Source organism: Papilio polytes, unplaced genomic scaffold, assembly GCF_000836215.1.
Source record: "Papilio polytes unplaced genomic scaffold, Ppol_1.0 DF821288.1, whole genome shotgun sequence".
In the NCBI taxonomy this organism is placed as follows: domain Eukaryota; kingdom Metazoa; phylum Arthropoda; class Insecta; order Lepidoptera; family Papilionidae; genus Papilio; species Papilio polytes.
The window spans coordinates 518,742-532,557 of record NW_013527916.1 but is presented as its reverse complement, the minus strand read 5'-3'; the positions used below and the strand labels follow the sequence as shown (position 1 = coordinate 532,557).

The window sequence follows — 13,816 nt, the reverse complement described above, 5'->3', positions numbered from 1 at the left end:
CTATTTTATTTTTACAGTCTATGTTAGGTTAGGTATGTAATGTGCACTTTCTAATAGTATTTTGTATTAAGGTTTTGCGAAGTGTTCCCATTAAAGGCAAGGCGAAAATTTGTATTGTAATAATTGTTCCAATAGGCATATGAGTGAGTAGCCGTGAAGCTGCGTCAGCCACGTTCAGCTCCGTTGAACCGCAGCGCGCCGTCCTGCGCATGCGCTGTAACGGATGTTCGATACTTGTTTTTTTATAATACCATGTGCCTACAACAAATGTATCATATGTGTGAAGCTTGCGCTATATTAGTTGTAATACTTATTAGGTTTCCAGGTGATCCGTCCAGTGTTTTTGTACCCGTATGCCGGTTGATCTTGCAATGCGAACTAGAATTCTATTGTGATTGTTTCACAAAAGTACCGTTTTGAAAATGTTTTGTAATGTTACAACTTAACAGTGAATATGGACAAAGCAACGTTGATCTCCATTGCCTGCTGGAAAAGCCTACAAAGTTGCATGGACACATTATCTTCTCACGCTTATATTTTTTAATTACATTCAATGTACAGTATTTATGACTGTCATTGAAGTTTTAATATTATTGAAAACTTTAGGTAAATTTAATACAACTTTCAAACTATAAAACGTAATAGGTAATATCCACGATATTTGATATGAATCTATCATAATAAAAGTTTCAGAGTTGTAAATATTTTAATTCGCTTTATCTCGTACTTTCTACAGTTAATTTATATGCAATATATAATGATTCTTGGAACGATTGCTCAAAGTATTGAATACATGCAATAATATTCTGAGATCTTTAGAAGTAGACGATAGAATATGCAACACGAAAAAGACATTTAATTTTGTAACAATTGATTACAAAGGCGAAGATTTTGAAAAAAAAAAAACTGTTAGCTAAACTTTAATCGTTATTCAAATCGAATCCTACTTTACCTCTATAGTATCGTCTAGTAATAGCATCTACTAGTTAGCATTTTAAATAGACTGTTACGTTTCCGGTAATATGTATTTATGCCGTTTAAACCCTGCTTTTTAATATTCCAACAATTTAATTGGTATATCGCGTAGAAACTTCTTTAGAATTAATGATTTATAAATTGTTTATGTAACTCTTAAAGCGACACACACCTAAAGTATCGCACAACTATTTAATCGCTCTTTGATTCCAAACTTATATGGAGGTGAAAATACTTCATTTTTAGTTGCAACTAAACAGTTGAATTGACTGCTAAACAATCGACAATCGCACAATTGTAGTGCGATAGGTTAGTCAAAGGTGTGCGTCCGTTCTTACAATTAGAAACTGAATGGCAATTAATGCTTTTAACGTTTAAATGACAGTAATAAAAATAAGACTATTTGGACTAGCTTTAGTTTGATGCTAGAGTAAAATTAATGACACTAAAAACCAGTGATAAATTATGCAAAGCCAATAAACATATGAAATCACATTCTGAAAGTTTAAATAATGTTTATTGGTTTGGTAGCAAAAAGTTTAATTTAATTTGAACGTTACTTATTAAATACTAAAAACTACGTTACGTAAAATATAATATTTAGTATAGTTTAATGAAAAATATTAGAAAAGGAAAAGTTTTAGACTTTCTTAAGATACTAGCTTAATAATAGTTAATAGCGTAATTTGGGGTCCATTGGATTGGTCATGTTACACAACCGCTACACTTGATTATAATAATGATTTTGACGATAGTTGTACTTGTGTAATAACGAAAGCGTAAAGCAATTTCTCAATCTTGCCTTTGTTTGGTATAAGTAGGTACAGAATGGCACAGTTCTCCAGTTCCGTTACTAATCTAAATGCTTAAGCTTAGAAATGAGTCGTTTAATTTTTATTTCCATCGAGAAAGTCATATTACCCTGAACGTACGTTGTTGCGTTTATTACTGTGTTTACAAACACTTTTTGCATGATGGATATTGGTTGCTAGGTTAGAACAAAGAACCAAAATAGGTATGTGCCCTAAATTTAATAAATAAGATAGATCTTAGAGTTAATGAAAATTTTACTTGCACTGTTATTAGACTCGATTAGATTCGATTAATTAAAAATTGTCGTTATATATTGTAAAGACCACCATATCACTCTTCAACTGTATTATGGATTTAAGATTATAAAAAAAAAAATCTTTGATTTTATCGTACCAGTTATGCGTTTCTAAATAATTTTGTAGTCAAGAATCTTTTATCGTACCGTAATAGGTATGACGTCTCTTACTAAGTGGTAAATAAGTTGAATAGTTGCAATGAGATGGCATTAAAATACACGCTTTCTATTGCTTAATCGCGTTGAGTCGGTCGATGCAAATAAGTTGTTTCGTTATTGAAATATGTATTGAATTATTTGGATTTTTAAATCTTCAATTTATATTTCCAGTTATTAAGTTATTGTTGCAATATTATTGAGAAAGTTTTATCTCGAATATCAACCATTTTAAATTGTGTTTCTCATGTAATGAAACAATTCCGTTGTTACAATCTTGATTTTTTCTTGACCTCGGCTTGGAGAGAAGCATAAAAATGCTCAGCGAATCTAGTGGAATATTTATAGTCTGTCTGTTGACATAATACATGATTAATAATAACATATAAACTATTATAGATGACCTTGAGAGGTACTTAAAAACCTGTTGATGGTTTCAATATTAGTATTATTCGGTCATGATATTGAGACGAGGCATCGAACTTTCTTGTCGGTCATAACAGGTGGGTGGTATGCAATCGCAAACTAGTTCTATTGATCAGTTTGAATATCATTTGTTTTATAAATTTAATATAGTTGTCTCAGGATTAGTAAACAACTAGCGTTCGCCCGCGACTCCATACGCGACAAAACTAAGTAGCCTATGTGTTCTTCCAGACTATCCTCTACGTGTATGCCAAATTCATCAAAATCCGTTCAGCCGTTTAGGCTACAAACTCTAATAAACATCCATCCATCCATCTAAACTTTCGCATTTATAGTATTAGTATGAATATGATTAGTATGATGGAGGTTAACTCAGCTACGGGATTGAATTGTCAAATACATTTTTTTAAATTATGATGCAACTTATTTCTTGCGATTAAGTTGCGACATTATCTTTTTGCTGGTGCACACTTATAACTCATATATCTCCGTAATTACTATCGATTACTGAACGACCATTATTGTAATATACCTCGATAACTGAGTTAATCATGCACTAGCACGGTATTTCATATTTGACTCCCCAGATATACAAAATACGAATTTAACATTAAATTTCCCATTTAAAGAGAACAGATGTAGGTTATTTCTTATTTAAATTTAAAAGGCTGTTCTACACACTTTCATTAAAATGTTTCTACTTTTACGCAATCGTGATAGATCATTTATGTTGTGTAACCAATATAGCTCTAACCATTTTACTTTTTTAACGGAATCGAAGGTGACAAAATTTGATTTTCACGATCACGCAACTCATAATGTACCGTTATCTAGCGTAGACGTAGAAAATTTAGCAGCCCCTCTCTATTGACAAGTTACATAATCAGAGTTGTTCGCTTTCGCGTTTGAATCGAATTGTTTAATACGGAATGGTTCCAATATTGATGATGTCATGTTATTTTAGACGATGACTTTAGCTGTCCTTTTATAACACCTTTTAAGCAAACACGTTTTTTGTAAACTCGTGACAAACGGTAATATATTAATATATAATCAAATTAAACGAATATGTAATTTTGTAACTGCGATCTATATATAAAACTGTCATACTAATATTATAAATTAGAATTAACTAGATGGATGGATGGATGTTTGTTAGCGTTAGTAGCCTAGCCGGCTGAACGGATATTGATGTAATTCGGTGTAGATGTAGAGGACAGTCTGGAAGTACAAATAGGTTACTCTCTTTTGTTTTTGTAAAATCACGCGGACGGAGTCGCGGGCGAAAGCTAGTTAAGTATAAAGTAAACAATGTAGATTCACACTTATTAATATTAATTAATCTTTAATAAAGAAACCGGCAATTTGTAAATTATCAAAACAATGTGTATTACTACAATGTACGAAATCGTACAAACATTGCTATCGTCATCATCGGTATATAAGACAATTAAAAACCTCAATTACATTTGAAAGTGTTGCCAAGGAATATAGCCTTTAATTTTTTTCTGTATATAGTGTTAAAGCTTGCGCCATATGCCCGGCGACTGATCACCTCGATGCGTCATGCTTTAAACATGAATCATTACCCTACTACCGAATGGTCACGATTCGAATCCAAAGTCAGCACACTTTCATTATGCACATCGTTTATTATTACGTTGTGCATGTTTCGAAGTGGTTATTCCTTCGAAGTGATTACGACACCATGTCGACTACCGTCGTCATGTGTCATCTCTGTTGATTTCTTAATTGTTATATGGAATGTGTCCTTGGTACATTGTTTTGTTTAGTAATTTGTCACCATAATTTTAAAATATTACAAATATCTACACTGAAGTTTACCGCTTTAACTGCTGCGCTAAGAGTACGTTTACGGTTACGTAAAACTACACGAACTTTTCCTAAGTGACTAATTTTTTACTCTAGGTGTTTGTCAAAGTTTCTTCTTATGTCGAGAAGTCTGATACGCTTATGGCGGTAGCCCTTGAGCATTGTAACTTTTAAAGAGATTCAGGCTAAGTGACTCGGCCACCTCGTAAACCGGCTAAGCTGTGGATGCCTCTTCAAGGCGAACTTGCTGTCATTAGCCGGATGCACATTTTGCAATGACTTTTCATGTACATTTAAATTATGCACTACTTTTACTGATTATTAAATCAAAGAAGGTCATTGTTGAATGCTCGAAACTAGCTATGCTAGAAAACAGCGGAAACGTACTGTAATATTTAGTTGTACGTTGTACATATAGGTCAATTTCAAAATTCTTAGGTTCATAGGTATTTAAAGGGTTTAGGTTAAAGGGTTAACTGTAAGTTACAAAGTCTGATGTTATTCCTTTTTTGTAGACAACCACCCGGAATGGAGGTCATCAGAATGCACCGGTATCGCCATCTGGCGGCGCAAGTGTCGGTCTGGGGGCGGACGTCAACGGATCCAGACCCACCTTTAAGCCTGTCACCGTGCTCGAAGACCTGCAAGCCGTGCGTTGCGCAGAATTCCATCCAAATGGCAAATTGTATGCCGTGGGTTCTAATACCAAAACCCTTAGGATATGCACCTACCCCAAAATCGATGATATCAAGTAAGTTTTTCTTTTTATATATTTAGATATAGCGTGTATTAATTCAGATATGTTCCAATAGATGTTATTAAATTGTGGACTATACTATTATTAGCCCTTAGATTAATGAACTGTTTGTGATTCAGTCTTCGATTACGATCACTGATAATATGTGACGCAAAGGCAATAACTAAGGACTCTGCTAAGTCAATGACCGAAGTAAATTTGTTTATGTATGAACTGTTTGTTATTCCATTTGCAGCACCCGTTTTGCATTGAAATTTATTATTCAGTTTTTCTCTTATTGCAAAATTAATTTAACTTTTTTTTTTAAAGAGACCAATCATAAAATTGTCACGTATGCATTAAAGGGAATAGAAGTTTAAAAAGAAAAAATAAACAATTTGGTTATTATAATTTAACTTGATTAACAAAATATTTTTATTAAAATTATGCCCAGAATAGACGAAGTTTGAAAAGTATAGATACAAGAACAGATCGTAACACGTATATCAGAGCCAAAGATAGAAAGCCATGCATGTTTCTAGTGTTTGCTACGTAGTATGGTGGCCTTGTTTACAGACGGTACACCGCTTTAGAAGCTATTTGTAATGATTACTCTTTGAATCGCTGGTGACGTCTCCTAGTTCTAATTATTCTAACTAGAAACCATAGCAGTGTTCTTTGTCGGTGAAATATAAAATAAAAATACGATGTATTCTTTGTTGAACCATTTGAATTTGTTATACGACTTTGTATTGTTATGATTATAAATTATTTTCTAATTTTGGTAAGACTATTGAATACTCATTATTGTTCATTGCTTGGATACATTTAAAATTAATATGGTATACATTACGTTTATAACGATGTTTTGTTTTTTACATCGAATTATAGCATCGATCAGAAAACAATCGAAACAATTTGTTTCAAAGGAATGTTGGGGAGAAACCCGTCACTTTATTGTCTTAAGTCATGTGGATAATGAAATACAAATTGTGCGCAGTCCTGAGTTTAATTATGTTTATGTATCTTACCCGAGGGTGAAAGTCCGCGGTGCAAAATTTCTCAGCAACGACGCTATTCTTGAGCGTATGTAGACTGACTGTACTTTTGTTGAGGATTAGGTCCAGGCTTAAAAGTTTATACATTTGTATATTCTACCTCTTTAATTAAATTCAACTGCTATTTGTGAAGTCAAATTCAGTATAATGATGCCATAACATGTATTAAAATATGATGACTTACTTATTTTTTTCTTAATTCTAACTGTACAATGTTATTTTTTGTCTTAGGGATATCAGTGCACCAACAGCTCCGACAGTTCTACTGAAACGCACAAAACACCATAAGGGTAGCATCTACTGCCTCGCATGGAGCCCTGCCGGCGATCTGCTGGCTACTGGCTCCAACGACAAGACTGTCAAGTTGATGAGATTCAACAGCCACACCTGTAATCTGGAAGGACAAGAGGTATGATAATACATACGTCATCTGTGTTTAAAACTGCTCTCGGAGATCGCCAGCAACAAAGGTTCCTGTACAAACGATTTACCACTAGTTTAGAGATGTCGAATAAAGCCAGTATAATAGTATATATGGTAATAGAAAAACTTTAATTCAAAACTAAATCTTATTCTATTCCTACGTATTTCTTTTGATGAGATACGCATAGAGATGACCTTTACTTTTATGAATGCAAAAATATCTGCTGAAGTAATGTATATTTCCTTGAAATATGATGTAACACGATAACATAGGAAGCTTTTGTTGTCATAGTCGCGCTCATCTTTCCTTTCATTAGAGTGACAGGCTGACAGATCACTTAGCTTCGTGAAGACTAAGGTCGATAAACGATAACAATACCTATTTAGGGTCAGCATACTTTCTATGGTTTTTTCCCATATATATAACAAATAGGAAGAAACTATCATTGCAAACTTGGGCTTTAAACTTAAGTAAAATGTTTCTACATTACTTCGTTTCTGCTACTTTGTATATCTTTAGCAACTCAATACCTTACGTCATTATCTCAATAATTAGCTGTTATTACATACAGTAACCACGTAAATGGTTTTCATTAAGAGTAGCGTAGGCAGATTTGAAAGGCGGTCTGTTAAAGCTAAGAATAACAGATCTCGAGCTGTCTAATGCGGAATCATATTCATTTATGCTTATAAGGAAGCAAATGTAAATCGTTGTAAGATGTCGGAATGCTATTCAGTTAAAATGAAACAAGTTAACGGTTAGGTAACGTAAAGATGTGCGATATGCTTATGTTGAAAAATCCTTATGCACGTAATATGCATAAACATTTCTAAGATATATTCCAGACTTACAAGAAAATTTATCTAAAGAAAACTTTTTGGATAATTGAATACAAAATGTCACATAATTATATTCAAAGGATATAAAGTTAAAATAAACGCTTTGTCTGTTGTAAAACATTTGCAATTCAAAATTTATATCTTTATATTTCGTTAAACTTTACTGTTTTATTTGCTAACTGTATTTGGTTTGTCGCGGTCGTAATATACCCGCATTGCATTAATTACCTTTGTATTTTATTTGTTCATTAAACTAGGTGTTGCCATACTTTTATATTTGATGAGGCTACCGTTAAATAACACATACCTGATGGTAATTAGACAAGATAAATAAATAAATCTGCAATAAGTTTTCTACAACCACCATCAGTGTCCACTGTTTAAAATATTTGCAACACAAATATGATTTATGTTTAAATTTTCAAGAAATAACAGAAATATACAAAATGCTTTTGTAAAAGTTCACATACCGTTTTTATATATCAAAAAGATTCAGATGTTTTCCAAAATGCATTAAAACAGCCCGAGAATTACGAATCAGATGTACAGACGATTAAAGTTGTCTGTACCCTCTTCTCTGCTGGGCTTATTATAAATATCGTTAAGACAATAAATTGCTAGTATAGAGTTAAAATAACGATTTTTATAATATACTAAAACAAACATTCTGTATCTAGCTTGCCGCGACTTACAAAGAGAAGCTGTTTTTTGTTTAAAATTATTTTGTTATAATGAAAATAGGTCAATTCGGTCGTATAATATGATTTCGATATTTTGTCTAGTAAATCTTTTGAGTGCGTAGTTATATTGTGAAATTAATCGTTATCTTATCGTAGGCGACATAATTGCGTCTAGGACTGAGATAGTGATACCTGGAAATAGTTAATTTATAAAGATTGCGTCATGAAATCATTATAGAATGATTTTTATGATGTCAGCTAATATATTATTACATTATCCTATTAAAAACTTGTATCAAGATTAATAGGACACATTATCTTTACATTGCATTGTTTAAAACAACTCCATATTACATGAGATAGATGTTTTAAACTACATTACGCATTGTCATTGTAAGTAAGTTGTATAAAAAGTACATTGTTGCGGTACAATAGCGGTGCACTCATTGAACAGTGCTCGTGTATGCCACCTGCCACAAACGGTGGTCGACAGACCGACCGTTATAAATATCTAAAGCGAGGTAAACAAGCGTCTTAGGGCGTGTGTACACCTGAAACTAAACTATCTAACAATTGTTTAGTCTCCCTTTGATTCCTATGATCTTATATGGAGGTGCGCACACTACTCGATTTTTAATTGCACAACTAAACAGTTGAATTTGTTGCGTAACAATCGACAATAGCACAACAGATATGCGATTGTTTAATCGAAGGTGTGCGCCCGCCTTACTCGTCAGTTCCACAGACATGTTGATACCCTACGCGCTGTCGCCTTGCCTGAGTTATTTCTCGAGAGCGCATTGCCAACTAATTACTCAAAGTTGCACGTAGACCTGTTCTTTGAAACGATTTCCCTTCGCCAGGGGAATTCGCGTGCATTACAATTACCTTCGTAGTTATGCTATTACTTATTGGTTTATTACAAACTAGCTGTCGCACGTGACTCCGTACTCGAGCAATAAAACAAATGGTTAAAAAGCCTACTATGCTCTACATTTGTGAGAAATTTAATGGATATCCGTTTGGCCGTTTAACTTTTGCATTTATATTAGTAATAATAGTAATTAGAAATGTGGTAATATTGTTCGCTTGGGAAAATTTCGATTTATTTCATTAAAGTAAATGTGAGTGTGGGCGAAAAAGATAAGATAATAAGTCATCCTGCTTCGAAACCGTGAACATTGTTATGGTTTCTGAACAAGAATACGTCTCACTAATTGTTTTAAGTTGCACTCTATTTACTTAGATCATTTTTAGAAATACGTTGTGCATATATTATAACTAATTGGGTCGTTGAGAACTGTAGTTACAAATAGTAAAAATATCATTGTATTGAAAAAAGGCAACCATATTTATAGAGACGAAAACTGGAAGTTGAAAATAACATTTTTGTAATCACTTTGGAATATTTTTTATAAATTACTAAGACGATTAAAAAAACATACTTTTGTTTGTGTCAGAATTTTATTCTGCTAATATCTTTGATGTTTATCACGCTTAGCATGATTTGTTTTGTCGTGTTTTGACTGGAAACTAATTTGAGGTTAAGTGTTAATTAATGAAATCAGACGGCAAAGAAGTTTCGATATTTTGTTGATATTTCGATATCTACTAAAACAGGAACAATTCAATGAAGTACAAAACTGACAATCTATAAATTTAGTCAGTAACCCACAAAGTGAACGTAAGAGGATTCCAGGGAACGTAGAGATCTACGACTTTGTGAGAGTTCAGGGGTTTCTTTCTTGGTAAATCGTTTATATTAGGGCAATTTATATATTTAGTTGATCGAAATGGTATTGTATTGGAAAAAGTTTTATAACTAAGGTCTTTCAATGTTATACCGTTGTCAAGGTTATTATACTATTTTAAGAGCGCATCATCTATTTAAATATCGGTGTAATGGTAAAATACTTTATAAGGTCAATTGCCTCAATGCAGTCATGATTAAACTATCGTAAAACTGTTTAGTCTCGCTTTCCATAGAGACCATAAATTGCTGCCAACATCAAAAAAGCGAGGTTGTCATCATGTCATGTCATTTTGACATTTGTAATTCATAATTTGACAAATGTAAACAATAAAATAAAAATTTCATAATTTCATGCGGATGACGCAGCACGGGAACAGCTAGTTAATTATAAAATGTTTATCTTTCCGAATGGCTATAACATTATATGTTCGTTCTAGTCATGTGAGTTTTAACATTGTTTTTTACATTTCTTTTTGTTAGGTGGAACTTACCATGCATGATGGTACAGTCCGAGATGTATGCTTCATAGAGGACACCTCGAATAAAACGAGTCTTTTGGTCAGCGGCGGCGCTGGCGACTGCAAGATTTATGTTACCGATTGCGCCACAGGAAAGACATTCCAAGTAAGTTATAATACACTGAATTGCAATTTTGTAGAGGTAAAACGATGATTTTTGTTACATATTTAGAGGTATGAGATTTGGTATATTTAGTTTCCATTTAAGAGAAATAGTGAAAATTCAAATGTTATTTATAAAAATTTAATTTACCAACACTGTGATAACAAATCTAGAATTTGATGAATTTGTTATAATTGAAAACAATGTTCCAAAAATGGAACATGACAGAAAATTTACTATGCTTCTATATAAGCAGACGACGTGTCACACCAATTTCCGATTTTTCTTTTCCATGACGTAATAATTTAAAGACAAGTCACTCGAGACTTGGCTATATATTTGGCGATCCAAATTGCTTTTTAAGTGCAAGGGACGATTTTTATCTCGACCCTTTTTACGTTACCTTAAAGTGAGTTAACTTACGTTTTATTTTAGCCATTAACGAAGATAATTTCCTTTGAGCCAAGGGTCGACATTTCGAGTACTTTACGTTCATCGACTTCGTATATTTTTTTATTACTGAAAATTATTTAATTAATTATTATGATTAGTGTATTTAAACTAAATTTTTATACAAGATAAAAAGTCAAAAAAGACAGAACACGACTAAAAAATGACTTTATAACATATAAGTGTGGGCGCAAATTGGAAGCGGGTCGATATACAACTCAAGGATTTTTAGTATCATTGTTTTTATTAGTTTCAATTTTGGCATCCGCAAATCTGCTCTTACTCTTTTCTTACAACATTTAGCAAATAACATTATGTTTTAGTTATAAAGGTCAAGGAAAAGAAAATGGCTCTATCGACCAAAGTACAGTTTTATATTTCAATCTTTTACTCCTTTGAAGCAAAAGATAGTTAATATCAACGTTGTCCATTGTTCTTTGTCATACAAAGATAGTCATAAAAATGGAAATCTGAATAAACGGACACTTTGTACAGTCTAGATTGGATCTAAATCTATTTCCGGGCTATTTCTTTATAATATCTTGTTTCATGTCAAAGTTCACATCTTTCGTCGTTTTTACAATATTAAATGTATTACAGATTGAGATAAATAGGTCTTATTTGTATTTTTTGTATCTTGCAAATGACTTAGGTGTAACTTGATATAATAAAAGTATGTCACTATTGGTGGTTGATATTATAGAGTACTAGCTTTCGTCCGTGACTACGTCCGCGTGGTGTTAAAAAAATGAAAAGTAAGTAGACTATGTGTTCTGCCAGACTATCTTCTACATGTATGCCAAATTTCATCGAGATCCGTTCAGTAGCTTAGGCTACAGACTTTAACAACTATATATCCATCTAAACATTCGCATTTATAATATTAGTAATATAAAGTAATTTATTTTCAACTGTTTTGTTCTGAGTATTTAAGATCCTGTATGTGTAATTGTGTGGTAAAGGTATGTCTTCTTTTGCAGGCTCTGAGTGGACATTCCGGCCACGTTCTTTCACTGTACAATTGGGGTGGTGCGATGTTTGTATCCGGTAGCCAGGACAAGTCTGTGCGCTTTTGGGATTTGCGTACTGGTGGATGCGTTAACATCATCGCACCGCCAACTGGGCTTGCCAGTAAGGTAAGAATATGTGGTTTTAATGATTTTTATGTATTAATGTACTTTTGTAAAATGATTTAGAATGCGTGGGAACAACCTTAGAATATCCGTAAAGTAGAATGTCAATTTATGGTTTCCTCTTGTACCAGTGATAAACTAGCGACTTGATATTTATTGATTTTTTTGTTTATGCAATGTCTAAGTTTCAAAATTAATAATTAAATAAACACCTCATTTCCCAAGTCACTACTTAAAATAAACTACTTTATTGAACTTTATTAACTTTCTCGCAAATCCAACTGATTAGAGATTTAAGTATTTTTTTTGTAATCGGATCAACACTTTACCTACAAATGTCAAATGGTTATTGTCCTAAACGACCTACTAAACGAAGATGTAGGCTCACAGCTAACTACGAGCCGTCATAAGATTACAATCCCTAGTAATACATAGATGATGTCTCGGGGTTCAATATTGTTCAGGGTTCAATCTTGTTCAGGGTTCAATCTTATTCAGGGTTCAACCTTGTTCACGGTTCAATCTGATTCAGGTCTCAATCTTGTTCTGGGTTCAATCTAATGCAGGATTCAATCTAATTCAGAGAACAATCTTTTAGGGTTCAATCTAATTCAGAGTTCAAACAATCTTGTACAGGGTTCTGCGGTGGCATCACTAGCTGTAGACCCTAGTGGTCGTCTGCTTGTGTGCGGTCACGATGATGGTTCGTGCGCACTGCATGATGTCCGCGGCTCCAGAGCACTTCAACGCTTCTCTCCGCACTCTGGTGACGTCAGAAGTGTTCGTCTCTCGCCTGGCGCTTATTACTTACTTACTGCCGGGTATGATGGTCGAGTTGTGCTCACAGATCTACAAGGTACGTATTCTACTAGCTTTTTACCGCGATTCCGTCCGTGTGGAATAAAAAAACAAAAGTGAGTAGCCTACGTATTGTTCCAGATTATCCTCTACATTTATGCCAAATTTCACCGAGATCTGTTCAGCCGTTAACGCTACAAACTAAAAAACATCCATCCATCCATCCATCTATCTGAACTTTCGCATTTATAATATTAATAAGATAAATCGATTTTAACCTCCTTTTTTGGGGTTCAGAATATTCATAGATATCGACAGACCCCAAGTTGGAGAATAAATAATTAACTTGATTCATATCCAACGTTATTTTCAACGTTAATATCTATGCGATAATTTTTTTCTTTCATTTGTTATCTTCATATATCTTTATTTACTTATTTAATACGAAATATATTTTACAAGATTTGTATAAAAATTAAAATAAAGTAATAACTGTAATTATAATAATTAGTTTTTTTTTATAATTACGGTTATAACTTTATTTTTATGAAAATCATGTTAAATATGTTATATATGTCGGTTGAGCTATCACGATATCAGAATGGCTACTAGTCGAGATGACATGTGGCGGCCATGGGACAGTCGGATTGCAGGGACACATTCACAATGCTCCTCAGTCAGGATATCATCCATCTACCAACCTCATATCGTTCAAACAATGTTCTCACAATGATCCCTATTTTCAGAATCATCTAAGTTCTTTTAAAAGTCGCTCGGCGGCGCTCGTGTTCTAATTGTGACTTAAATTTAAATTGATTTCTTCTTC

The 13,816-nt window shown here is 33.2% G+C and overlaps 1 protein-coding gene across 1 annotated transcript in view; it reads left to right on the top strand.

Annotated features, from left to right (window-relative positions):
• Positions 1 to 13,816, top strand: part of LOC106109506 (WD repeat-containing protein 47) — a 30,065-nt gene that overhangs the window by 15,784 nt on the left and 465 nt on the right. Inside the window, exons 5-9 of the mRNA XM_013291025.1 lie at positions 5,014 to 5,249; positions 6,524 to 6,701; positions 10,469 to 10,612; positions 12,040 to 12,195; positions 12,829 to 13,048. Coding sequence (XP_013146479.1) covers positions 5,014 to 5,249; positions 6,524 to 6,701; positions 10,469 to 10,612; positions 12,040 to 12,195; positions 12,829 to 13,048 — 934 coding nt within the window. The remainder of the gene's footprint in view (positions 1 to 5,013; positions 5,250 to 6,523; positions 6,702 to 10,468; positions 10,613 to 12,039; positions 12,196 to 12,828; positions 13,049 to 13,816) is intronic.